Here is a 25380-nt window from a genome sequence, read left to right on the forward strand (position 1 = left end):
TAAAATTTTCACAAAGAATTGGCAAGAAAGAAAGCAATTGTCACATGTTAAAAGATGGAACCGTTTTGGAGAGCTTCACAGACATTTTATGATCCAAATATTTCTTCAATCAATCAGGAAGATGATGTGAGCCCTAAAGTCCTCATTCTTCATCTGGCTGTCAGACAAGCGTCTGAGTCTAATCAAAGGAATAATTGATGGGTGAAGATCGCAGGACTGACAGCAGCAGCAGACACAAAGACTTAGCAGCTCTTCAGACAGAGAGCTGGTGAGGAGGTGAAGTCCGCTGAGGACGCTGAAGCAGATGGGAAATGGCAGACTACAAAACCAGACAGGCGAGGGTTTAATAGAAAATGCAGACACAACCCCACAAAAAAAACAAAACCTAAAGGTTCAATGAAGTTTAAATCAGCAGATAAGACTTGAGTGAAACAGAGATAATAATGCAGCTTTATCATGCACTGCTCACACACTGGTGCTCACGAGCAGAGCACAGATAAGATTTCATTTTACCATTTTTTTTTTTTAAACCATCTCTCTAGTTTACCAGTAGCTAATCCCCGCCGCCTGTATTCTAAAAGAAGAGCCCAAGTCCTTCAAGTACAAGTTTGAAGCTTGAAGCAGTTGGACCATGCTCCTCTAACCCCAATAAAGCATCTTGACCCAGACATCTGCTCCCCTCTGGATATTTTCTCTTTTTCAGACAATCATCTGTAAAGCTTAGACATGGTTGTGCTGCAAAATCCCAGCAGATCAACAGTTTATAAAATACTCAGACCAACAACCATGCCATGTTCAAGTCACTTAAACCTTTATTCCACATTCTGATGCTTGGCTTGAGCTTCATCCGGACACCTAACCCCTGCCTACGTGGCTAAATGCACTGATTTGCTCCCACGTGACTGGCTGATTAGATATTTTTGTAAATGAGCAGGTGAAAAGGTGTACCTAATAAAGTGGCCAGAGTGTAATATTGGTTGGTCTATTTAAGTTAAAGACAAATTCACTTCCTCATTTTTAGCATGGTGTGTGTGTGTGTGTGTGTGTGTGTGTTTGCGCGCGCGTGTAGAGCTGCAAAGATCCATCAATATATGGAAAATGATCAATTCTTAAAAGAAAAACTGTGATTATTTGCCTTAAACTACCAAATATATTTTAGTTTTATTGTGTTTAACCTAAGTCACTATTTTATATAGCAATAAATAAAACGACTAACTAGAAGGTTGTCTGCAATTTAACTGATAACAGAACCATTAGCTGCATCACCATTGGCCCAAACCTTTATTTATAGGACAGAGAATATGTTCAGACTTCATAGGGAATGAAAATCTTATCTATAGGAATCCAAAAATGAAACAGTAACACACACACACAGTACCTTGATTCTGGGCAAAGTGTGGCCCCCCGTTAAGCTGGTTCTGGTTGTGGGTCACGTTGGGCTGACCAGTGACGGACGAGGGTCGGCGGTATGGCAGGGAGCCTCCCACCGGAGGGTTCGGAGGCTGCTGCGCGGGGCGGTTCATGCTGTAGAACTGAGGAGCACCTGAGAGAAGATGGCAGCAGGGGGCAGCAGAGAGCCACGTAAGTCTGGAAGTGCAGGCAGCAGTATCATGCTGCTGTCTTACAACACCAAGTTTATTAGAAGAATACAGCTCTGAACAACAACAATCTATTCAAGTTCTATTTTTAAACAGCCACATAGGAGCAATTCATTGGATTTTGTATCAAAACTTTGCAGTTTTACAAAAAAATAAAAAAAGAAAGAAAACATACCTTTTCCATTTGCAAAGTTTAACATTTCTTCGTTTTGAGCCAAACATACTTAAATGGTTTGGTTCAATGCTAAATTGTTTAAAATTTTCTGGTTTTTTTCCTGAAGAAATTTCTACAGAAAAACAGCAGGTGAAACTAGAAAATTTAGCCTGTGAAGGTTCTCAGTCATCCAGGTCATCGTAGTCAAAGGAGCTTGCAAAGAAAAGCGTCTGGACTTCTTTAAGTTGCTTGAAGACGTTTCACCTCTCATCCGAGAAGCTTCTTCAGTTCTAAGGTCAAATGGTGGAGAGTCCCAGATATAAACCTAGTGGGAGTAACCCCCCGCAGAGGGACAAAAGGACCCCCTGATGATCCTCTAATCACCTGAGCCAAGGTGTGAAACTGGGTGTGGGTCCCAATCAGAACGCCCATTTAGGATAGCCGCACGTTTTGAGTGTTTCCTTTACATGTGTGTGTTCCTTCTTTTTTCCTTCAGGCTTAGAGGGAACATGTTCTGCCCGGTGGTGTAGGGTCCTAATTACTCCAAGTTTGTAATTAATTTGTAACTTGGTGTAAAACTTGGTGTAAAAAGGAATGCCCAGACCTCTGCATTGGAGAGACCAAACAGCCACTTCACAAGCGCATGGCACAACACAGAAGAGCCACCTCCACAGGATGAGACTCAGCAGTCCATCTGCATCTTAAGGATAAAGGACACTCTTTCGAGGATGCCAATGTTCACATTTTGGACAGAGAGGACAGATGGTTTGAAAGAGGAGTGAAAGAAGCATCTATATCCACTGTGAGCGACCATCTTTGAACAGAGGCGGTGGCTTACGACACAAACTGTCTGCCATCTATAATCCAGTTTTGAGTTCCCTCTCCAGACGCCTCAACGCCCACTCACATCCTGGCCATCTGATCTCAGGAATTCGCATGATAAGGTGGGGCCAGGTTTCACAATGAACTCACCCGAAACTCTGGCTGATTGTGACCCACACCCAGTTTCACACCTTGGCTCAGGCGATTAGAGGATCATCAGGGGGTCCTTTTGTCCCTCTGTGGGGGGTCACTCCCACTAGGTTTATATCTGGGACTCTCCACCATTTGACCTTAGAACTGAAGAAGCTTCTCGGATGAGAGGTGAAACGTCTTCAAGCAACTTAAAGAAGTCCAGACGCTTTTCTTTGCAAGCTCCTTTGACTAGAAAATTTAGCATTTTATACTTTTTTTTTTTTGCATCTCACCTTTAAATGAAAAGTGTCAGGGGGGAGAAAAAAAAAAAAAAAAGAACTGAGTAACATGTCCCTTAACTTGTCCCAAATCTCTCTCTGAGCCAATTCAAATATTAACATTTGGGTAACAGCAGTTCCACCTTCCAGATAATTACAACATCCAGCCACAGAAAAACAAAAGAACAAATCACCTGGACACCATTAAGAAAAGAACAAATAAATAAACACAGCAAGAAAGCATATCACCACACAGCTCATGCATTAAATATCAGAACATCATCATGACAGAGATGCTGGAGGCCTATGAGAGGCCGAGAGGGAGGACGAGTGGAGCATCTAGCAGCAGCAGCGGGATGATGGAAAGTTGGAGGCAGATGGCAGAAGAGCTGCACACAAACAGGACTTGTGGAAGTTTGTTTGTTTTGTCTGTTCCACAGACTACAGCAAAGACGTACAGTCAAAGACCTGTTTTACAAGTATTTTCTAACACTGAGTAAAATCACCCAGGTAAGAGACTCGTCTTCTTTAAAGTCATTTCTTGCAGTCAATATTTAATTCATGTGTGCAGCCCTTATGAGGTGAGAGTTTCTTTTTAATACCGACCGCAGTGCTCATCAGAGCTTTAAATCCAGTCTACATCCTGAATAGAAGACCATCAAATTAAAATAATGCAGCTCCACCTATCAGAGCACTTTCGGTTTTCTGAGTACTTCAGTGGCATCACTGCCAGGTCTAAAATAAAACATTCAAATTTGTTTTTGCAGAGAACAGTCCAGACAAACTGCAGTTATATTGAAAGATAATCATCTTAAACTTCACTCAAGTTTTGAATTTAAATACAAAATCTTTGGGAATTTACAGCTTTCATGAGAATTCATTCGACACGTATAACCACTTCACTGTTTCTAGCATTTTTAAAGAAACTTAAATGATCAGGTACCATCTTAAACATTAAAGCCTTACCTCCCCTTTTCTTAAAATTTCTGACATTTTCATTGTGTTCAGTTTAAACTGCTCATTTCAACTTAGTATTAGTTTGTTTTCTGCTTGTGTAAAGGACTTCTTCCTGTCCATTTCTTTCACACTAAAAGTACTTGAGACTAAGTGACTGCGGTTTATAAATTGGCTTACAGAAGTGTCAAAGCCGTTTACAGCAGAAACCTCTTTACTTCACCCTGAATTGAACAATATGAAGACTAATGGGTTTTTGTAGTTATCAAGTGAATGTAGACTACCGTAGCAGAGTCATCTAGGGATCGCAACAGTAGTTATTGTATTCATTCAGGGAATGTAATAGTTGTCTTTGTAGTCTAAGTAATGTAGTTGTCATAGCTGTAAGGGAATTGATTCATCGTCGTAGTCGTCAAGGGAATGTCGTGGTCGTTGAAGTACTTGTCAAGGGAACATCGTCGTAGTAGTCATCGTCAAGGGAACCTAGTTGTACTTGACTACTTGTCATCATTGAGGGAACGCAGCAGTAGTTACTGTATTCATTGAGGGAGAGTAATAGTTGTGGTCGTATCCTAGTTAATGTATTCATCTGAATCCTGTCCTGTATAATTTTGTGTTTCAACTGTTTATAAATTGTTATCAAATCAAATCAATTTATTAGTGTGAATGCTTGAAAAGCATTCACAGTATTGTTCTTCAAATCTTTATTATTATTCCATATTCCGTACGTTTTTTGGCATCTAACTCCTTCAAAACCGTTCAACTTAGAAAAACCATTCAAACATCGTTAGATTCCTATTATTTTGGACATGACTGCTTCTATTTTTCTCATTTTTAACATTTATATTTTTAATTTTATTCAACTTTATTCAACAAAAATTTCCCATGTATTTCAATGGGGAGACCCTTCAAATTCTCATTCAACTTACTCATTTTTAAACTCTTACTACTTCCACATACATTGACATAGAGCCACCATTCAAACTTTAAAACGAAGACAAGACATTCAACTATTCAACTTGTATTTATCTTTTCAATATCTATTATACTTTTTCTTCAGTTCCAGTTTAAGTTTCATGATGTTTTTTCACCCGTTTCAAAATTTATAATGGGTGTGTATGGGACGGAATGTTGGGGCTAGAGTGAGACAGCTCAACTGCTAGAGTGAGAGGAGCAAAAAAATTAATCTTAAAATCTTTTTTAAAACTGCTGCTGTGTCCGCAGCGTTTACTCTACAGGTATGATTTTACCCTCAAAACGTAGCCATCGCTGTCCTCTTTCATCCAATGTGTTTACTATTGTACTAGGTGTTATGGTTCTTTCATAAATGTCACCAATGCACAGCCTCCTCCCTCCAACTCTTCCATAGACTCTAATGTTAAAATGGCTCAGAAGGTTCGTTTGAAAATCAGAAGAGCATGGTGTCTTTCCACTGTCACCACGTCCATATAATAAACTCCACAGGCATGAAAACTGAGAATTCAGTAGACTAGAAGCTGCTGTCGCTCACGGTGAAAGAATTTCGTCAATACGACTTGTACTTTTCATATGGGAACGATTTGTTTCGGCCTGACTTTTCTGTTCATTTTAAGCAGCAAAAGTGAGGTGCATGTCTGTGTACGTGTGTATGGAGCCATTGGGTGCGGTCACTATAGCAACCAGGCTCACACCTGCCTGCTTAACGAGCTCTCTCTGCCACTCTGCCAAGATTCATCTTAAACACTTCTCTTTCAACTGCTGCTGTGTCCACAGTGTTAAAGCCATCATTTTACCCTCAAAACGTCACCATCGTTGTTCTCTTTCCAACACCGTGTCTTTTAAAGGTCACACTTTTAAATTTTTTAAACTGTGTGGATCAAAGTGGAGGGATCACATTTGAGTCATTCAGTGATTCAAAGAATAAGACCTTTTAATATTCATTCAGATGTTTTCTGACTCTAAATGTTCTTTTCTCATTTCTTAGGTTTTCTAATTTACATTTAAAACATTTTCAGTTTTTTTCCAACTCCTCCTTCTGTGTAACCTTCAGCTTTTAGCAGTTCAGCACCTTTGTTTTCAGGTTAAATTCGTTTTTTTTTTTTTTTTTTTAATCTCATTCAATATTTTTAACTCAAAATTCAGTAATTAATTCATTTCAGTGCATACATTCAGATTCAAGCATTCACACTGCAGTTTCTTCAGAAAATGCACTTTCTAGTTTATATAGCACTTTTCACAGGATAAAAACCACTTCAAGTGCTTCACAGTAATATAAAACAGAAACACATAAAATACATTAATAATAAAACACAGCACAAATCTAATTAAAAGCCAATCTAAATAAATGAGTCTTAAGTTGCTTTTTAAAAGAATAAATACAATCAAGGCAACGTAATGATGGAGGGAGAGCATTCCACAACCTGGGGGCCACCGCTCTAAAAGATCTATCACCTCTGGTTTTAAAATATGTTCGAGGGACTACCAACAGCCTTTGATTAGAAGATCTCAGGCTGCGAGAGGGAGCGGGGGGTTCTAAAAGATCAGGGCCCGAGCCGTGTTACCCTCGTTAAGACCACACTGGACTTGTAACGTTGTGATTTATACTTCATTAAGGACAGCCCCTTGAGATAGGCCATCTTGTTTTCAACGGGGTCCATATGGGAGTGAAAGTACAAAATATGCCAGCTAGGATATTTATATGAGCAAATAAGACACGAATTATTATTTGAACAGGGTGTAATGAGTTTAAGTTTTCACATATTTTGGATTCTAATGTTAGGCTATAACCCCTACAGCTTACTATTCATTTTCCAGATATTTTCTTGAATGTGAAATATTATTTACAATTACAGTCAGCATAAGATTAGAGTGTATAATTATGTTTACTGATTTGAGGGTACATCCTTTGCTCATTATCACCAAAAGCTCATTTCCATCAAACTTGTAGGATCAACCAATCACGGCTTTTGAAATGATGACTCATACCTAGCAACGGGGTCAACCACACCTTCTCACTAAGATAGGATTTTCCATCCATTCCTTGCTCAGAGTTCACTGAAAATGTTCTGGAATCACTTCTAAGCTAAAACTCCTGGCAAGGAATTTTTAGGTTAAGTTAGGAGCTCTCTGAGAGGATTCTCAGAATCTTTAGGGATACGGGCCCAGAAATGTAAGCAGGGGCATCACAATTCAAAGCTTTAAAAGTCAGTACCAAGATTTTAAAATGAATTCTGAAATGTACTGGAAGCCAGTGTAATGAGCGTAACACTGGTGTAATGTGCTCTCTTTTTCGTGTCTTAGTTAAAAGCCTTGCAGCAGCATTCTGGACTAACTGGAGACGATCAAGATTCCTTTTCCTCAAACAAAGAAAAAGGCTGTTACAATAATCTAAGCGAGAAGAAATATAAGCATGAATAACCATTTCTAACTCAGACAGCAAAGTTTGCAGTTTGGAGATGTTTCTTAGGTGAAAAAGGCAGTTCCTAATTAACTGGCCAGAGTGTTGTTCTAGGGACATGGCAGAATCAAACATCACACCAAGGTACCTGAGGCTCAGGTGAACAGATGAGCCAAGAGAACCAAGATGCTGTTTGATTAGAGATATCTGGTTGTCGGGGCAATAATTAATGTTTCTGACTTCTCAGAGTTCAACTGTAAGTAGTTGTCACCAAGCCACTGTTCAATGGAAGCTAAACATTTAATTAAAGAGGACAGTTTATGGACTTCCATCGGCTTAAAAGAGCAATAGAGCTGAATATCATCAGCATAGCAGTGATAAGACACCTCAGGGAACTGCCTAATTATAAGTCCTAGAGGTAACATGTACAAAAGAAAAAGAATAGGACCCAGAACTGAACCCTGCGGTACCCCACATGTCAGATCTTTAGAATGTGACATAAACCGATTCGCAAAAACACTAAAAGATCTGTTGGAGAGGTATGACTGAAACCACTTCAAAGCCAGACCGCACACACCAACTACGTCCCGGAGCCTGTTAATCAGGATGGTATGGTCAATGGTGTCAAAGGCAGATGTCAAGTCCAACAAAACCATGACTGAGGATGCTCCGGAGTCAGCTGACATCATAATGTCACTAGAGACTTTAAGTAATGCGGTTTCTGTTGAGTGACTTTTACGGAAACCTGACTGAAATTGGTCATAAATTTCATGTTTTTCTAAAAAAAAAAAAAAAAAAAAAAAAGTGGTAAGTTGATCTGCAACTACTTTTTCCAGAATTTTCGATAATAATGGAAGCTTAGAGATAGGCCTATAATTCTTAAGCTGAGTTGGATCCAAACTGCTCTTTTTTTAATATCGGCTCAACAACAGCATGCTTACAGAACGTAGGGACCACACATGTTAAAAGAGAGGCATTGCATATCTCTACAATAGAGGGGCCAATGACAGAGAGAGCATTTTTAAACAGCCCAGCAGGTAGAATGTCATTTGCACAAGTGGTAATTTTCATTTTATCCAGCAGGAGTGAAAGGTCACGTATGGTCATTGGGTTAAACACTGACAGTAAATGAGGGGGAGGTGGCCCAGAGACACAAACAGATGGTATTGAAGAACCAATGCTCATACGGACATGATCAACTTTATCCACAAAGAAATTCAGAAACTCATCACTTTCAGATATAGATGTCACAGGTACTCGGTGGACCACGGGGGAAACAATAGAGTTTATGGAGTAAAAAATAAACTATCATTGTTTATGTTTTGCTTGTTATTTTCTGCTACTTATTGTAATCATTATTTGCTTAAGCCAGCTTTTATGCTGAAATGTATTCAGGTCCACAGTATAACTTCATTTTTTGTGTCTTCTGCACAGCTACCTGTAGTTTCAAAATGACTGGTGTAGTCGCAGGTACAATAAATCCTTTTTTCCTGCCATTAAAAACATTCAACAGGTTGAATTTCTAAATTTAAACTGAAACAAATTTTAGATCTGAAAATCTTTCAAGAACTAATTCAGACTTCCAGATGAAAAATAAATGAGTAAATAAATTAGGGTGATGAATGAGCACACTGGGATCACACAAGCACGTCACGGAAGGCGGGATGGAGGGCGTGCAGGGGGTGAGGAGGGAGTCGCACTCACCTTGTGCAGGGTTGCCATAAGTAGCAGGGCCTGTGCCAGTAGGTACCGTGGAGGCAGGGAGTTGGGGAGGGGGTGGGGGTACAGGCGGGATCTCTACAGGGGGATTGGGGGCTTGTGGGGGTCCGTCTAGGGCAGAGGAAGGGGGCCCAGGGGCTGTGGCAGTGTTTGGGGGAGGTTTGGTTGCGTTGGACTGGGCAGGGGCTGAACCTGAAGGGGGAATCGTGCAAGGATACAAAGGGGGAGGAAAGATAAGTGAAGGGAGGTTAAGAGAAGGGTGAGAAGGGGAGAGAAATTCAATCCAGAGTTTGTGCACACCGATTCGACTAATGAAAGCCAGAGTGAGCAGTACTCCCAGATTACTCAACAAAGATTAGTGTAGTTAGTACGTTTCAGTCACAATAAGGTCCTGCAGCTCAGAGAAGAGAGGAAGGGGGACAAAAAAAGGGGGTTACCTGGGAAAACGTTGGGTGGGGCTGGGGTTGGAACGGCGATGGGCACGCCCACGCTGCCACTGCCGCTGTTCTCTCGGCTGCTGCTGCGACTGCTGCTGGGGTGGCTGCCTCCGCTGCTCCCACTGCTGTCGATGGGTCGGCAAAAATGTGTCAGTCCACAAACAAACACACCAGCAGAAATTGGAAGAGGAAAAAAAAAACAAAAAAAAAAACAAAACTGCACCATTTGTTAACAATCACAGGAAATAATACAGCCTACATGTAACATGGTTGCAGTCTGCCCTGAAACCAGTATGGAGCTTTTTTTAACCCAACTACAGAGCCACAGGAACAAAAGTCAGGAACTTTGAGAACTACTGACGCGTGGAAAAGTGACAGTCTGTGCTTTATACTGACAGCAGGATATTTTGGTATAAGGACTCAAAAGTAAACTTGAGTGTGAGTACAAAACTACTCAAGAAGGGGCAAAAACCGTGCTGTGAACAAGACGTGTGAATGGTCTCAGTTATGATTTTAAATTAACAATTTTGCACTTGCAAATAGACTGTATAAAAAGATGGCTCTAGCCTCTGTTAAGTAATCTACTTGCCTTTGAAATACAGTTTTGATACAGTTCTCTTCACATGGGGGAAAGGTGGAGACACCAGGTTGTCTGTTCTGTCAGAAGAGAGATTGTTGAAAGACCCAAAACCCCCAATGACCCCAGGTTACATCACTGATGATGTGTCCAGGGGCACCAGATAGTGCATCATAAACTGAATCAAAGAATTTGAAATTTTTCTTTTGTTTTATTTCAAATCAGATGTGAATATCCAACAAAAAGGGTCCAGCTGATCACCTACCACTTGCTACCTGGCTAGCACTGTTAGCAGGATGAGTCAGTTGTTGACTATGACAACAATCTGCATAGTAATTGCAAAAACAAATGAAGGAACACAAGACTTAAACTTGTTTTTTTAAGTGCAGCCAAATGCTGTTCAACAGAGAGATGAATCTGCCGTCTCATAACAAAAGAACTTGTCAATCACAGGGTAACCACACTCTCGAGTATATGCTAATTTCTTATTATTTTTATATTTTTATTTTATTTAAAAGATTAATTTTACAATCATTAAGACCTAAAAACAACTGAGACCAAGAACCGAATACAGTGTTTACTGTAGTAAAAAAATAAAAAATAAAAAAAAAATTCCCCCGATCAAACTTTTATACCAAATACATTATAAAATTAGGTTTGTGGCCAAATTAAGGTTACTATTGTTGCTTTGCTAGTGACAGCTTTTAATAGCATTAGCTAAATTCTGGGCTAATGCTAAATGAATGCTACAACAGCATCATTGGTCAGTTGCATGTTAATCAGTGACCAATATTAGCATGGCGATATAGGAACACCAACAACTCAGGATATCACATGGTGCTTTGTTTTCTAACCTCCACTTCTTTCTTTTCTAAAAAAAAATACATAAAATATTGACACACATAAAAATGCAAACACACACACACACACACACACACACACACACACACACACACCAGTGTTGGTCTTGTAAAGTTTTGTTGAACTCAGATCCCCAATCCCAATCTTGAAAAGATGCTGGAGTAACTGTTTACACTGAAACTGGCTGATTTTTAATCCTTTGATCCTTTGGGGAAAACAACAGACATTTCCTGAAAGTTCCTGACATTGTTCCCAGGTTCACATCATTTATTTCCAAGTGAAATTTAGATCTATAAATAATTCACCTCTCTAATACAGTTTTATATTCAATCTGCAACCAGCCTCAAGCAACACACAGTTCAGCTGTCTTTTCTGTTCTTAATAACTCACTTCATTAATGTAGCACCCTCAAGAGCATTGATGTGTTAGCGTGAGCTGTATGCCTTTGAAATGACTATGTGACAGTGACAATATTAAAAGAAAAAGTGGGGGCAGCTGGAAGCCTTCACAGGAACACATGACACAGCTGACGCAGTGGCAACACGGGACAAAGACAGATATGAGACGCCGTAAAAGCAGCAGGAAAGATCATGAAACATGGGGCAGACTTTCTGTTGACAGGCGGGAGAGCGCATGGCTGAGAGATGAAGAAGATGAGCTATGGATGAGTGGAGCAGATACACACTCGTGCTGAGAGGAGAGTCGGGGAAGTTTTCCTATTTCTAGAAATACTTGAAACGTTTGGCCAACAGATGGGACACCGTGACGAAACTTTCCATGTTGTTTTCCCCCTCCCAAAACCCCTCTTGCTTTTACTTCTGAGACGGCAGGCAGGGTGGATCTAAGAATATCACTCCGTGTTGGGCATGAAAAAGCTTCATCTTGGGAGATGAACTGACAGTGGATTGACAGGACTGTGGGGGCGACGCTGCCTATTTAATGACTATTACCATAGGAACCTGTGTCTAGCCAAGCTAAATAAAGCTCTGCATCTCTACCTCATGCTTGTTTCTTTGTTGTTATCTGAGCAGCGAGGGGAGCAAACAGGTGAGGAGGTTTCTAAATAATGTGTCAGTCTGGGCTTCTCCTGGGAGCTGGAGCTGCTGATGTGGGCCTGGATGTGAGTTTTAGGAAGTAAGAGTGGTTATAATTTCAACGAGGTACCATATCAGAGAAAGTGCTCAGAAGCTGGATCGCATTTTTAAGTGTAGGAGGGGAGAAGAAGAAAAGGCAAGTAGAGTGGGGCAAAAGGGGGGTGGGGGGCTTGTTTAAAAAGTGTAGAGAGGCATGCTGGGAAGTGGGGTGGGGGTACCTGTACGTGCGGTTCCTCTGATTAACAGATGCAGTGCGTGCAGGGCTCTGCTGGGGGTGCGCCATGTTGCGCGTCGGGCTTGAGACGTAGTCGTTAGGGACAACGGGTGGACGCACCGGCTCAAGAGTCCTATAGGGGGAGTGGCGCCTGCGAGAGGGTCAGGAGGACAGGAGTCGAGAGGAAGGGGAGGGGGGGAGAAAGGAGGGCATCCATAGAGAAGTGTAGGGGGAGGGGAGGGGGGAGAGGGAGGAGGAGAGCAAGAAACAAACAAGTGCAAACTTAAAAAAAAAACAAAAAAAAATGGGTGATGACAGGTGGTGAAACACTGGGGCTGGCTGGGGTCCACAGGTGAGGGGGGCGGAGTCAGAAATGACGTGGCTGCTGTCAGCTGAAAAACACACTCCCAAGGAGATACACCATGAGTTTGTTTGCACTTAATGAAATCAAGCAACTACTACAATTAAAACTAGTTTTACTGACATGTTTGATTTGTTGATTTATAAGACATTTATTGTTTACGTAAAACTGTATCTATTTTACAGCTGGACAATTGTGGTTCATGGCACAGTCACACTAGGATAAAAACAGGACGTGGTTGTGGTTGCCCATTGATTGCAATTACATTCTTTTTGCATTTGAAAACCACATTAAATCACAAAACAATTGCAACCTGTCTGCAAACAATCACAGTTCGACTCAAACTGTTTGCAATCACTCCCAGACAGGTTGGTGAAAGTTCGCAATCAACTCGAGTCAGTCTCCAACCTGTCTACAATTAGTTTCTTTACAACAGGGGAACCAACTGGACTGGTTTCCAACTGTTGTATCCTATATAAAACCAAAGTTACTGAGTTCTTATGTCATTTTGCAGTTAAACTGTTGTCATGCAGACCTTGTTGCTCAACCTCATTCCATTGCAAAACTGATAGTAGACTGACTGCAAGTTTCAAACGTTGTACGAGCTAGTTTCAGGTTCGTGTCAGTTAAATATAATAAGCATGACGAGGCAAACTGCAATCTAGTTTTTATATATGTTTAGCTTTTGAACAAAGTGCATTGCCCTTCACGGTTAGGTTACACTAGCATTACGCTAGGGTGAAAATGTGACAAGCATTTCCAATTCTTATCATAAAGAGTAAACCCACGTTATCCGTTTGGCTCTAAAAACTCTACAGTAACTGTACTGTGCTTTTATAGAGCCCCTAGTTCACTCAAAGACAAAGTTTACTTGTGGTTTACATAACAACAAAGGCAGTTTATGGTGCAGTTGCTTTACTGGCCTGGCTCCCTTGAGACCAAACTGTGCTTTATGTGGCTCATTACAAAAACTGAGTCTGACACCCCTGATGAAGATCAATGAGAGATGAAGCTTGTTTTTTTTTTTTTCCATCTTGCTGGCACTAACTTCAAAGATATTTAAAAGGGACTGTATTTTTCATTGATCACAGTGTTATGGAGTCACAAGCTCATCTGGTTCATGATGTTAAATTGATGCTAGCATTTAAACCTTTTTCAAGAATGATTGGAACAAAGAAAATTTTAATTTAAAAAATCTGTATTACTGCTAGTACAGTTTGTGTTTATATACTCTTTTTTTCATGAAATGATAAAAACAAAACAAAAGTATTCCTGTATGAAATATTATGATGCCACTCAATTTTAGTCACTTAGCAACAATTCCTGAGTTATGTAGTAACTTCAACACTTAGACTCTCAGTGTAAATTAGCAAAAGCAATCCTGAATTTATGAAATTGTTCAAGGGAACTAAAATAATAAAATCAGAGCAACAGGTTTAAATCCCTAAAGTGTTCCCAATTGTTCCCACCCACATCTTCTGAACTATAAACTCCTTGAATAAAAACCTGGAAATGTGTTTTTTCAGCCAGCAGCAGCTCTACGATGATCAGTTTTTAACATGGGAGGGATAGAAAAAAAAACATAACCCTGAGGTTTTATTGATCTGGGCCTGCAATAAGATGTGCTGGATGTAAATTTCCCAGCTGACACAGTGGGGTGACCCATCTCTGAGCACTGTTGCCATGGCAAAACGCTGCTATGAGGAATATGGGGCAGCCAGGAGTGGGCGAGCTGGGTCACAAACACACAACTCAAAATGAAAACTGAGGTAGTTGAGTAACAGAGGAGAAGGCGACAAATTAAAAATCACACAGAGGATGTCCGCCTGTAGCCACAGGCTGCGGCTGAAGGTGCGTCATGGAGGGTTGCAGCTGTGGTTGATCGGCATGCGTCTTGAAGGGACAGAAGGAGACACACACACACACACACACACTTTTTCCACAGAAACACAAACAGCACATCATACATAGGACTGTCCCAAGGGTAAGACATACACACACACAGCATTATGAGGTGCACTAGCAGAGTTCCTGTGGGATAAAACACACCTCCAACAGTCAGGCACAAGACAGACAACACCAAACACCTCTGCAGCTTCCATGAGCTCCGACACAGAACATAACATTAGAATACTCCAAAACTAAGAAAGGACCACAAAACTTCAGTGAAAAGTGACACTCTAATTAAAGTTGCTCCAAAACTACACCTACATTATACAGTTAAAATTAAAGTCTATTAAAGCCATTAACCTGTCACAGCCTGCCCGTATGGCTAAATCTGGCTGATAGTGCTCAATTTAATGGTTAAGATAAAATACATTCACTGTAATTACTTAGCAGCATGAACAAGATATGAGCTGAAAGATACATTTTATAGTTAAATAATGATGATGACTCAAAAAGACATTTTTGGAAAAAGACTCAATCAGTTGAAAATGACATTATCAGAGCAAACTAGAAAGGAAAAAAAAAATCTTCAATTTTAATAAACAAAATGCAATAAGAATGGGGGCTGATCCGGGATTTATAAAAAAAAAACAAAAACAAAACAAACAAACAAACAAAAAACTTTTTTTTCCTTTTTAAGATGCCTTTAAGAAATAATGGGATCACAGCTGGTATGATTTACACTTAGATTTTTTTTTTTTTTTTAGCTTTAAATACCTTGTGATCATAATGATCATTACTTTTGTATAATGCAGTGCAATATATATAATATGTACCTTACTTCCTAATTAATGGGTCGGCCAATCTGAATGAAAAGTTGCACGAAGATCGTCACACATGAAGTGATTGTTAACAAACTTTATAAAAGATTTGTTATAAATCCCAGTTGATTTTGGTATTCAGCAACCCCCTTGCGAATGCCATTTTTTGTTTGTGTCATTTTAAATGTACGTTGTTTGTACTCAACTTGACGATCACCGAAAGTACCACAGGTCTTATATATAGAAGCTGAATTTGGACAGAAGGTCGGCGTTTGTACATTTTCCATTTTGTTCAACTGAATCTTCTGTATTTTATTCTAATTTTTTATTTTCAGTTGGGAAAATATTAGTTAAGCATGTAAGTACATCAGTTTCTTTTTACTCATCAGCCAGCATGCATACACCAGTGCTGGGATATAAATAGTGACAGGGTAAAATAGGCTAATATCAACCATGTATCTGTACTGCTAGGCAGGCAGGATTTGATGGGTTTAACGCAGCTAATTGTCTTCTTAAAGTGAAGCTGATAGAAATTAAAATTAACAATATTGTTTGTTTTTCCCATTTGATGCTTTTTCATTTTGATGTCTGATCTAATTTCAGTCAGGAGGAGTTTAACAAGTTTGAACTAAAAATAGAATAAAAGAGCTTTTTTTTTTTTTTCTTTAGATGACAACCAATACAAAACCAATCTCTTCTTCTACAAACCCCAAAATATAAAGTTTCTTTTCCTAAAATAAGGGATTTAAAAATCCTTGTTCTGGTCTTGAATGCCAGAAAAAAGAAAAAAAGCCAGGTATTAAATTGGGTACAAACAAAACACAAAAAACAAACAAACAAAACAAAACAAAAAAAAACAAAAAAAAAAAACAAAAAAAAAAAAACAAGAAGAAGAAGAAGAAGAAGAAAAAAAAGAAAATTGTGAACAGACATCAGCTCGTATTTTGCAAACACTGCTGCTTATATTCATATCAAGTAGATTATCAAAAGACAACTTTAAGCATCCCAAAAAGAGCAAACTTTAACACACTTGCACACAAAAAAAAACAAACAAACAAAAAAAAAAAAAACCAACTCTTTAGAATTTAGGGAAACCTATTTAAAAGATGCATGGTGCATGGCTGAGAGCGAGAAACCCTAACAAATCCAAAATTCAGCATGCAGCTTGATGTAAAAATATTTCTTGTATAAAAGAAATGAGGTTGTCTCAGCAGCACAGAAATGTGAACTGGCCCTAAAACAGATTTGAAACCACCCTGAAGAGACTACCGGTAATTAAACCAGGAGGTAAAGGAGCGATGATGAAACTGGGAGTAACCACGTCCATATGACAGGTCTTGTCGTTACCCTCCCAAAACCGACTCTGCACGCCGTACGTACGTCTCAACACACATCAAGGTGGTTGCACAGCTTACATACCCAAGCGTCCCTTTCCCCGTCATGGGTGGGCTCGGGGGCTTCTGTGTGGGGGGGTTGGTGCGAGGGAGTCCGCCTCCTCCAGCCTTCATGTTCTGAGCGCTGGCCTGTGGCAGGTAGGTGGACATTGGTTTAGAAATCTGCTGGTTAACCATTAGACTTCTTACACAGCTGTCAACCTTCAAATTATCCTTTATTTTGTGATGAGAGTTAGAAGATAAGATCAACAGCACTCCTATAGGAGGCAGCTTAGGTTAGCATGAGGAGGTAACAACATCTGCCCAAGTAACAAGAATTCATCTCCATCGTCCACACTAAGGCTCAGTTGGTAAGAGCAGGTCATCTACTGATCGGAAGGTTGGTGAATTTGCATCGGCTGCATGGAGGCATTGGGAGGAGGTGCATCCAGCGAGTATGAGTGTGATTGTGTGAATGTTAGATAAAGTGCTTAGGTATAGATAATATATGAATGCTGAATAAATGTGGGTGACTAAGACTTGAAGCAGTTTAAAAAGAAAGAAAATATATTACATGCTAATTGGCTGGTTTTAGAAGTGCTGATGGATAGATTTTGCCTTTGCACACTTGGTCATTACAACCAGCTTTCTGTTGGATAATGATAATAAAGGTCTTGAAACTTTCTGCTTTTCTTTACGTTCTGTCACAGATTCACAAATTGCCACAAATTCAAATTAAAAGTTGCTAAAATGTTAAATTAGGTCAAAGCACATAAAAGTTTGGGGTTTTTTTTAGTCATAGCACGACAAAGTACAGGGAGACGGCCTTCAGTAGGCTTATCCAAGTCAGACAGTCTGTTGAAAGGCATAACAGAAGTGTCAGAGTCAAATTAGGCTCTCCTATGTAACACAATATTATTATCATCATCATCATCAACTAAAATATAAAATCATAACAGTTGGTGTTGATGATACAAAGCTGGTTGTTGTGATTCAATTGTGGTTGTAGTAATCAAATATAAATTGCAGTTTACGCGACACATGGATGCAAATATGCTCCAAATTATGGTGTAATGCATTTGCATTTCCTCTCATACCAGCTGTAAATTTTGCATCTTTCAAGGTTTTTCCAGGTTTTATTTCCAAAAACGACAACATGAAGCGAATACTGATATTTCTACTTTTTTGTGCATTAAAAATGTGACAGGAAAAGGATTTTTCACAAGTTCATTTTTAACCTCCTAAGACCCGAACTCTTCCACGACATGCATTTTTAATTTCTCTTTGATATTTGGGCATATTGGGGCCCGATGAATGTAAAAATAAAGAATTACCAGATTTTTTTTCAACCTTATTTTTGATTTTAAGAAAAATAAGAGCCACATATGAGGATATTCGTTTAAAATTTTGATAGAACAGTAGCAGTATAATGTCCTTGTAAGTGGATATCAGGCCCTTGTAGAGCAAAATTTAGTATTTTACTCTAAATAACCCAAAATGTGATGTCCATGTATGTGGACGCCAGGTCCTAGGAGGTTAAAGCATTTTTCTGAAATATAATCTGAATATCTGTAAGCAAACACATCTTTAACTGCAAACAAACCAAAAATGTAAAAGAAACCACAGACACAACAATACAAAACATCCACAAATCACAAAAAGCCCTTCCTTGTTTGGGGCTCTTACTTTGGAAATCTTACCTTAAACCTTTGCAACCACTACAGTTGGTAACAAAGATAAAGTTAGGCAAGCATAAAGAGAGAGAGAAGAAATCAGGTGATTAGTGTGTGAAGGAGGAGAGGAAAACAACAGTTGTTCAAGCTTGTGCTTCACAAAGCCGAGCTGGAGAGATCCGGCCAACAATAGCTTAGTGTTTAAAATCTGAGGAATTCGACCTTCATAAGGTTGAAAGCCAGCGCTTCGGTTTTCTGTATAAACAAGCTCGTCATTGTTCAGAAAGTCAGCAGGAACAAAGCTTTAAGAATCAGCCTCTCCCATGATTTTATTAAACATAAAATCATGAGAAAAGCCTGTTTCCAGCTGCAGGTGACAGGCTTAATGTCCTGGCCGTCACTGGCTCCCCGTCCATGTGAAAAGCCTGAGTCATTGATTTTTTTCTTAGATTTCTTGACTTTGAAAACCACTGAAACCTAATAATAAAGAACATGACCTCTACAAGTCCTTTGCTTATCTTTAGACTTTCATCAGTGAGCAGCCTGGATTAATTCCGACATTCAAACACATTTCCATGGTCTTCTTTTGACCCCTAAAGTTAAGTATTTGACAGTACTGCATGCAAAAAAATACCAATATAAACTAAATTCTATCCCTTAAATCAATATTTAAGTATTGTATTTAACTATTTAAGTAAGTGATGTGATTATTTTTATATTATAAAAATAATCACATCACTCTTATAAACTGGCATGTGGTTGGTGACTTTTTAAGACTACTTTTGGCCAAATTTAAGGGAAAAAAGCCCAGAAACAGCACCTTAACTCCGTGGCCCATGTCATCTAGCAGGCTGTAGTCGATGGGCTTGCGGATGTATCGCACAGGCCTCTCAGGGTTGGCCGGGGCGATGATCTTGTGCGTACGGGACGTGTTCTTGTTGGTGGTGAGGATGCCGATCTCCCGCCGTGCTACCTTCTCTTTGTGGATGTCCACCGTCTAAGGATGAGAGGCATGTTTTCATTTCTTAAAATTAAAACACTTAGTCCTGAAAGCCTGCCAAGACTTTATTAGGAGGAAGAGGTGTTTCAGAGTGTTTCATAATTTAGGGTTTTGATTGCTTTGAAGTATCTGTTGCATGTTGAAACCCTTTTATCTTTCGATCCAGCGTGCAGCTCCAGCACACATATTTACCTGCAATGCAGATACACTGAATTATACATTCATTATCCACACAGTCACATCAGCGTCTGGTCCATTTGGATAGTAAAACTTTATTAAAACCTCATTAATCAGGCTTACACAGTGCTTAATACCCAATAGAAAAAGGACAAAGAGAATTAAAAGGCCATATTTAACTGTTAATTGTGCTTTGAGAACTGATGGAGGGGGTTCCTTCTTGGCAGGTGAGTCAAAAGCCTGATTTGTTTAACTTCCCTCACCTGTGAGATGTGGTTGATGGAGGACTCCATGCGGCGGAGCTGCGAGGCCTGGATGTCCAACATCTGCAGGACATTGTTGGCCAGCGTGTTGATCAGGTAGGCTACGCTGGCCAGAGACTGGGTGGTGTAGTTCTTGGTCTCCTCCAGCGCCCTCTGCTTGTCTGGAGACTGAAGAAGAGAAATGGATATTTGACTTTCAAAAGACACGATTTGCATTTCATGGAAAGCAAACGATGCAGGTTTTACAAAGTGATGAAAACTGAGGGAGCAGAGGGGAAAACACAGCCTGTGTTACCTGAGGACATTCTGAAAAAATGCGGACTTTAAGTGGGCCACCTTTACACTACAAAATTCCTGCATATTTTGTAGTGCTTGTTGTACTCAGATGAGTCTAACAGTTTAGACAAGGGCCATGTCAAAACACAGAGGAAATCCCACAGGGGGCATTTACACACTTCCAGGGCTACTTCTAGCCTGCTGTATGAGGGTGGGCAGCTACAAAGATTAGAGGTTGCAGCAGACGACTGGTTCCCCCACAGGGTTCTGGCATCTCTGAAACGACTGTGTTTGCATTTGATCCCTGACAAAAACAAGCAGAATATAAATGGATTGTTCCAGTCGGCTTGGCTTCTACAGGAAGAACAGCAGTCAACATCTGCACATTTATTCTCTACAAGTGCAGAAACATAAGAAGACAGATGTTCTGCTTTTGTGTCAAAACACTTTCTGTAATGAGTACTACAATATTGTGCAAAAGTCCTCATTTCTTTACATTTTCTTTGTGTTTTTGCATTTCAGTAACATACTACACCTAGTTCCCGTTTTCCTAACAAAACATAAAGTACTATCATCAGTGCCCTGATGATTACTGTAGCAGCAGGAACAGCAAGGTGCATATTATTATAGGCTAAAGGTGATATCCACTCAAATAAAATGTCTATTATAATGCCAGCATCTCTTCAAAGAAAAAAAAAAAAAAGATGTTATTAGGCTGTTAATTCTGTAAAATTGGTCCGTTCAAGTGATCTTTTATTGCTCAATGTTCCATTTGCCAGAACTGAACTGGGAAAGAGGGCTTTTACTTATGCTGCCCCTTTCACATGGAACATGATGCAAAAAGACTGGAAGATAGCAGATCTTATTTCATTAAATGCTTTTAAGTCCAGATTGAGAGAGCCAGAGAAAAATGTTTTTAAAATGTAATTGTTATTTATAATATGTATGTAACTTTGTAATTTCAACGTGTTGTCGCCTCTTGGCCAGGACTCCCTTGCAAAAGAGGTTTTTAATCTCAATGGGACTTTTCCTGGTTAAATAAAGGTTAATAATAATAATAAAAAGTACACAACAATGTTTAGGAATAACACTAACAAAGTAATTAAAAACATAGTCCTTTCAAAGACCCTGCCGCCAGTCAGAAAGTGTTTGCCGAAATGTCAGCATGCAAACCAAGCAACTGTTTGCACATCTATACACTAGAGCAGGGCGATATGACCAAAAATATTTATCACGATATACATTTGAAAATTTGCGATAACGATATAACTGACGATATAATTGACACTAGACAAAATACTTTACAACTCCACAACTTTATTAGTGCAAACAAAAAACAAAACATCAATGTATTTTCACTTAAACAAGCAGATGTTTTTTTTTATGTTGATTAAAGTTATATAAAAATGTAACAGTGCAAATGCAAATTCCTTGCTGACAGTTTAACCAAAAGGCATTTCCAGTGGAAATTGGCCGACATATCCTCAGCATAACCATGTATAACATCCACAAAACTTAAAAAGAGGTTATACACACACAATACGGTAATATTATGTTGAAGCACAGTACGTATCACTCCGCGAGGCGCCTGCCTACGATAACCGTAATGCTCTGACAATCCATCAAGTGGTGCGGGTTCGTAGCTTAGCAAAGTCGTACTAAAACATCTGACAGATTTTTGAGCACCGTGTACGACATAAAATCGTTTCGAGGTCAGTAAACACAACCAAAATTCATACATAAGGCACACGGGATTATAAGGGGCACTGTTGATTTTCAGAAAAATCAAAGGATTGATTTTAAGTGTGCCGTATTTTCCAAAAAGCACGGTAATAACGACGGCCCGCTAGCATGCGCTACCTAAAATAGTGCTGTGTTGTGTATCTGACGGACGAAAGCTAAACCAGCTCCACACCACTCAAGTTGCAGCAATTTTACAAACCGATTCTAGTTCATCTGTTTCATTCAACGATCCGCTTTCACCCTTCTCATTCTCTGTCGCCGCCAGCTTTTTCCACCATGTGCATATGGAAACAGAGGCACTGTGCATGCGCATTTTACCCATATTCTATCGTGATATTTCATTTTCTTATCGTTGCCCAACATTATACCGGTATTACCGTGAACGGTATGATATGGCCCAGCCCTACTATACACACATTTTAGCCTACAGCCACTGGTGGCTGAAATCATCATTTAACCTCACATGTATAATTTAGCCCCTGTGGGGAAGACGGACTATCAGAAGAGAACGATACAAGCACAGAAAGAACACACACACTTCAAAAGAAAGTTCCCAGGCTGGAAATTAACTCATTCACTGCCATTGACGTCTATAGCCGTCAATTGCAGTGAATGAGTCAATGGGTTTAACTCATTCACTGCCAATGGCTGGCAGTGAATGAGTTAATCTAGGACTTCTTATTCAGTATTCATTTACTGTCATACAAGAGATTACAAACACGAACCTCAGCCTCAGGAAGAACCTGCACCTCAGCTTTGAGGCTACACAGCCCTCTGTGCAAGGAGAGGATGGTGAACAGAGACAGACGGCTTTCATTTGAACTTGATTCCAAATTAGCTGAGCTACGGGTTTGTAAAAAACAAGCCCCAGTGGATGGATCAGCTAAAAAGACCTCTTTCCATGTAATTATCCAAACACACCTTATGAAGGACGATTTAATGGGGCTACAGGTTATGTTGAACCCAGCACATAGTTACCATTTAACTCAGTGCTGACCCACTAATGATAAATACCCACATGAGCACTTCAAAAAGGCATTAAAGAAGTTAGAGCTACTTCAATGCTAAAGAAAATATCATCCCAACACAAAAAGCAGTGCACAAAAAGTGGAGCCTGAATGCAGTCAGTGTCAGCAGGATGGAGAGCAAAAGGTTTCAGCACCAAGAAGCAAATTTGTAGTGAAGCAAGAGAAAAGAGCTTAGCGGCAGTGAAGTGAGTAGCAGGTAAAACAGCTGCAGCCGGCGTGAAAGCAGTGTTCAGAGGCAGCCGATTGGCCGTGGGCACGGCGTGGGCACGTCGACAGGAACATCAAAGGGCAGATGGATCAGCTAATGTTTCTGCTGGGAAACTGTGTTCCTTAATCCTCCGTGACACTGCACCGAGCGCAGCATGCGGGGTCGAGCTGCAGCACAAAGCCAGCACATAATGGTGTGAATGAAAGCAAAGGCAGACACCAAAAAAAAAAAAAAAAACATTTTTGCTTCTCAAATGTGGCAATTTGCAGCTTTAATTTGGTCTATGTGATCAAGCACTGCCTTTGTTTAGATTTAAACAAGTAATGTTAGTCTTTTAGCAATGATTAAGGGCTTTTTAAAAAAAAATTCTGAGCATTTTAGAGTCATAAAATATTCAGATTACTCATTTCTGTTTTTTTCCCTCTCAATCAAGGTGTTTTCTTAAAGACGCAGAACAAACTTCATTGTTCTTGCTTCTAAAAAAGACCATCGTAAGGCTGTAGATTTAAGCTGGGATAAAACAAGCTTCATTAAAATGTCATCTGAGGGTCTGCAAAAGTCTGATTGCTGTAGCTCGCCATTTCCACATAATCTGCAGTGTAACCAACAAAAATTAGTGGCGACAAAACCGCTCAGAGTTTCCTGTGTGCGAGAGACAGCAGCAGATTACCTGCATTGTTTGCAGCAGCCTTTAGGCTGTGATTGGATATCGACTTATTGATTTTACTTTAAAATTCAAATTTAAGCAATGCTGTTAACTCCCCAAAATCCAGGGCTGCGATGCCAGGATAATAGGACAGCCCACGTCTTTCCTTCTCTTCTTTATTATTTATTTATTTGTTAGTTTTAACAGGAAACCTTTGTACAAACACATCGAATCAGAATGAAAGGATATCTGGGCTAAACTGACATAAGACTGTGAGGAAAAAACAAAACAAAAAAATGAGAGGCAGCATCAAGCAACAATCCGGGGATTTCAATGACGACTTCAATGAGCAGCACCCTCTGTGGTAATCAGTCTATTCCCTTTCATGTGAAACATGCAGCGCACTTTTTAACTTTTAAACAATCTCTCTCACACACACACACACCCCTAATCCAACTAGTTTAAGCATCTGGCACGGCATGCAAACAAATGACATCATTTACAGGAGAGCAGAGGACGCAGCGCTGCTATAGAATGAGGACAAGCAGGTTATGTGGTAAAAGTCACGAGAGCACCTGCTGGCACAGGAGAGACGGATTTAATCCAGTGATATGTATACGGTAAGAGAGGATGGATATCACTCCATTACTAAACCATAATTAACAATTTAAGTCAAAATGGGCAGAGACAATTTAAAAAAAAAAAAAAAAAAGGACATTTCACTTAAATAAGTTATAACAGATTCAGAGCCTTTGCTGCACCCTTACTGATTGGGCTTACATGCATCTTCAACCCATTTTAAGTCAGAAAAACGCTAATTAAAACAATTATTTGCCCTAAAAAACATGTCCCCTCATTTGTACTGGCACCTGGTAGGCTGTCATTCACTACTAAAGCTCAAGGGTAGCAGTAACGTTTGGACAAGGCTGCTTTCAAGCCACCACGCAAAAAAAAAAAAAAAAAAAAAAAAAGCAGCAGCAGCACTGCTCTCTACACGAGTTGGACCAGTAAAACGAGCCTTTGTACAAACAGTATGACAAACAGTCAGCCAAATACTACAACAGCTGTTAGAAAGCACATTTTGGGCCTCTTGAAAACAATATATCATAATGAGCTCTGGCACCAAGTAAAGGTAGCACATTACAAATATACCACAACTCTGCATAGTCATTTCAGAGCGAATACAGTGACCGAACAGCTTCCTGTCAATATCTAACTGGATCTCTGCTTCAAACACCCAAAAGTGTCCCAAAGCTTAATAATTCCTTTGAACAATGTTTCATCACGTTGTCTTGACAACATCAAACCACAGACTGTATGTTTGGTGTAAGAAGTCCCATTTTACCTTCTTGAGCTGAACATTGTGGTTTTTTGAAATGATGAGTGGCTGATTCGGCTGAGAAACCAATGACCGGCTCATACAGTAAGAAAGTTGTCGACCACAAAGTAGCACTCTATCCTCATCTTTTTGACTCTAATGGGAACCACAATTAACAAAAATAAACATCACAACATATCCAAAATGGCTTAAAACTAACAACCGAGTCCACACACACCAGAAAAGTAACAATCATCACCTCAGTATAAGGATTAAGAATTACATGTCAATGTAAGAGATTCCTCAAACCATCAGAACAGACGTGAGGGATAAACATGGCCGGAACAAAGAGGATTTTATTGGTTTCTATCATGGTTGTCACCACATGTA

The 25380-nt window shown here is 39.7% G+C and overlaps 1 protein-coding gene across 17 annotated transcripts in view; it reads right to left on the reverse strand.

Moving 5' to 3' along the window:
• Window positions 1–25380, reverse strand: part of LOC113015636 (abl interactor 2) — a 33304-nt gene that overhangs the window by 5336 nt on the left and 2588 nt on the right. For 3 of the 17 annotated variants that reach the window (XM_026157702.2, XM_026157700.2, XM_026157699.2), the window contains exons 2-9: window positions 19772–19939; window positions 19152–19328; window positions 18359–18376; window positions 16705–16808; window positions 12221–12367; window positions 9471–9595; window positions 9019–9225; window positions 1379–1543 (exon numbers count right to left, since the gene is read on the reverse strand). In XM_026157702.2, the coding sequence (XP_026013487.1) occupies window positions 1379–1543; window positions 9019–9225; window positions 9471–9595; window positions 12221–12367; window positions 16705–16808; window positions 18359–18376; window positions 19152–19328; window positions 19772–19939 (1111 nt within the window). The remainder of the gene's footprint in view (window positions 1–1378; window positions 1544–9018; window positions 9226–9470; window positions 9596–12220; window positions 12368–16704; window positions 16809–18358; window positions 18377–19151; window positions 19329–19771; window positions 19940–25380) is intronic. The other 14 variants (XM_080296989.1, XM_080296988.1, XM_026157703.2 and 11 more) reach the window with 7 other exon arrangements.

Source organism: Astatotilapia calliptera, chromosome 23 (assembly GCF_964374335.1).
Source record: "Astatotilapia calliptera chromosome 23, fAstCal68.1, whole genome shotgun sequence".
Classification (NCBI taxonomy): domain Eukaryota; kingdom Metazoa; phylum Chordata; class Actinopteri; order Cichliformes; family Cichlidae; genus Astatotilapia; species Astatotilapia calliptera.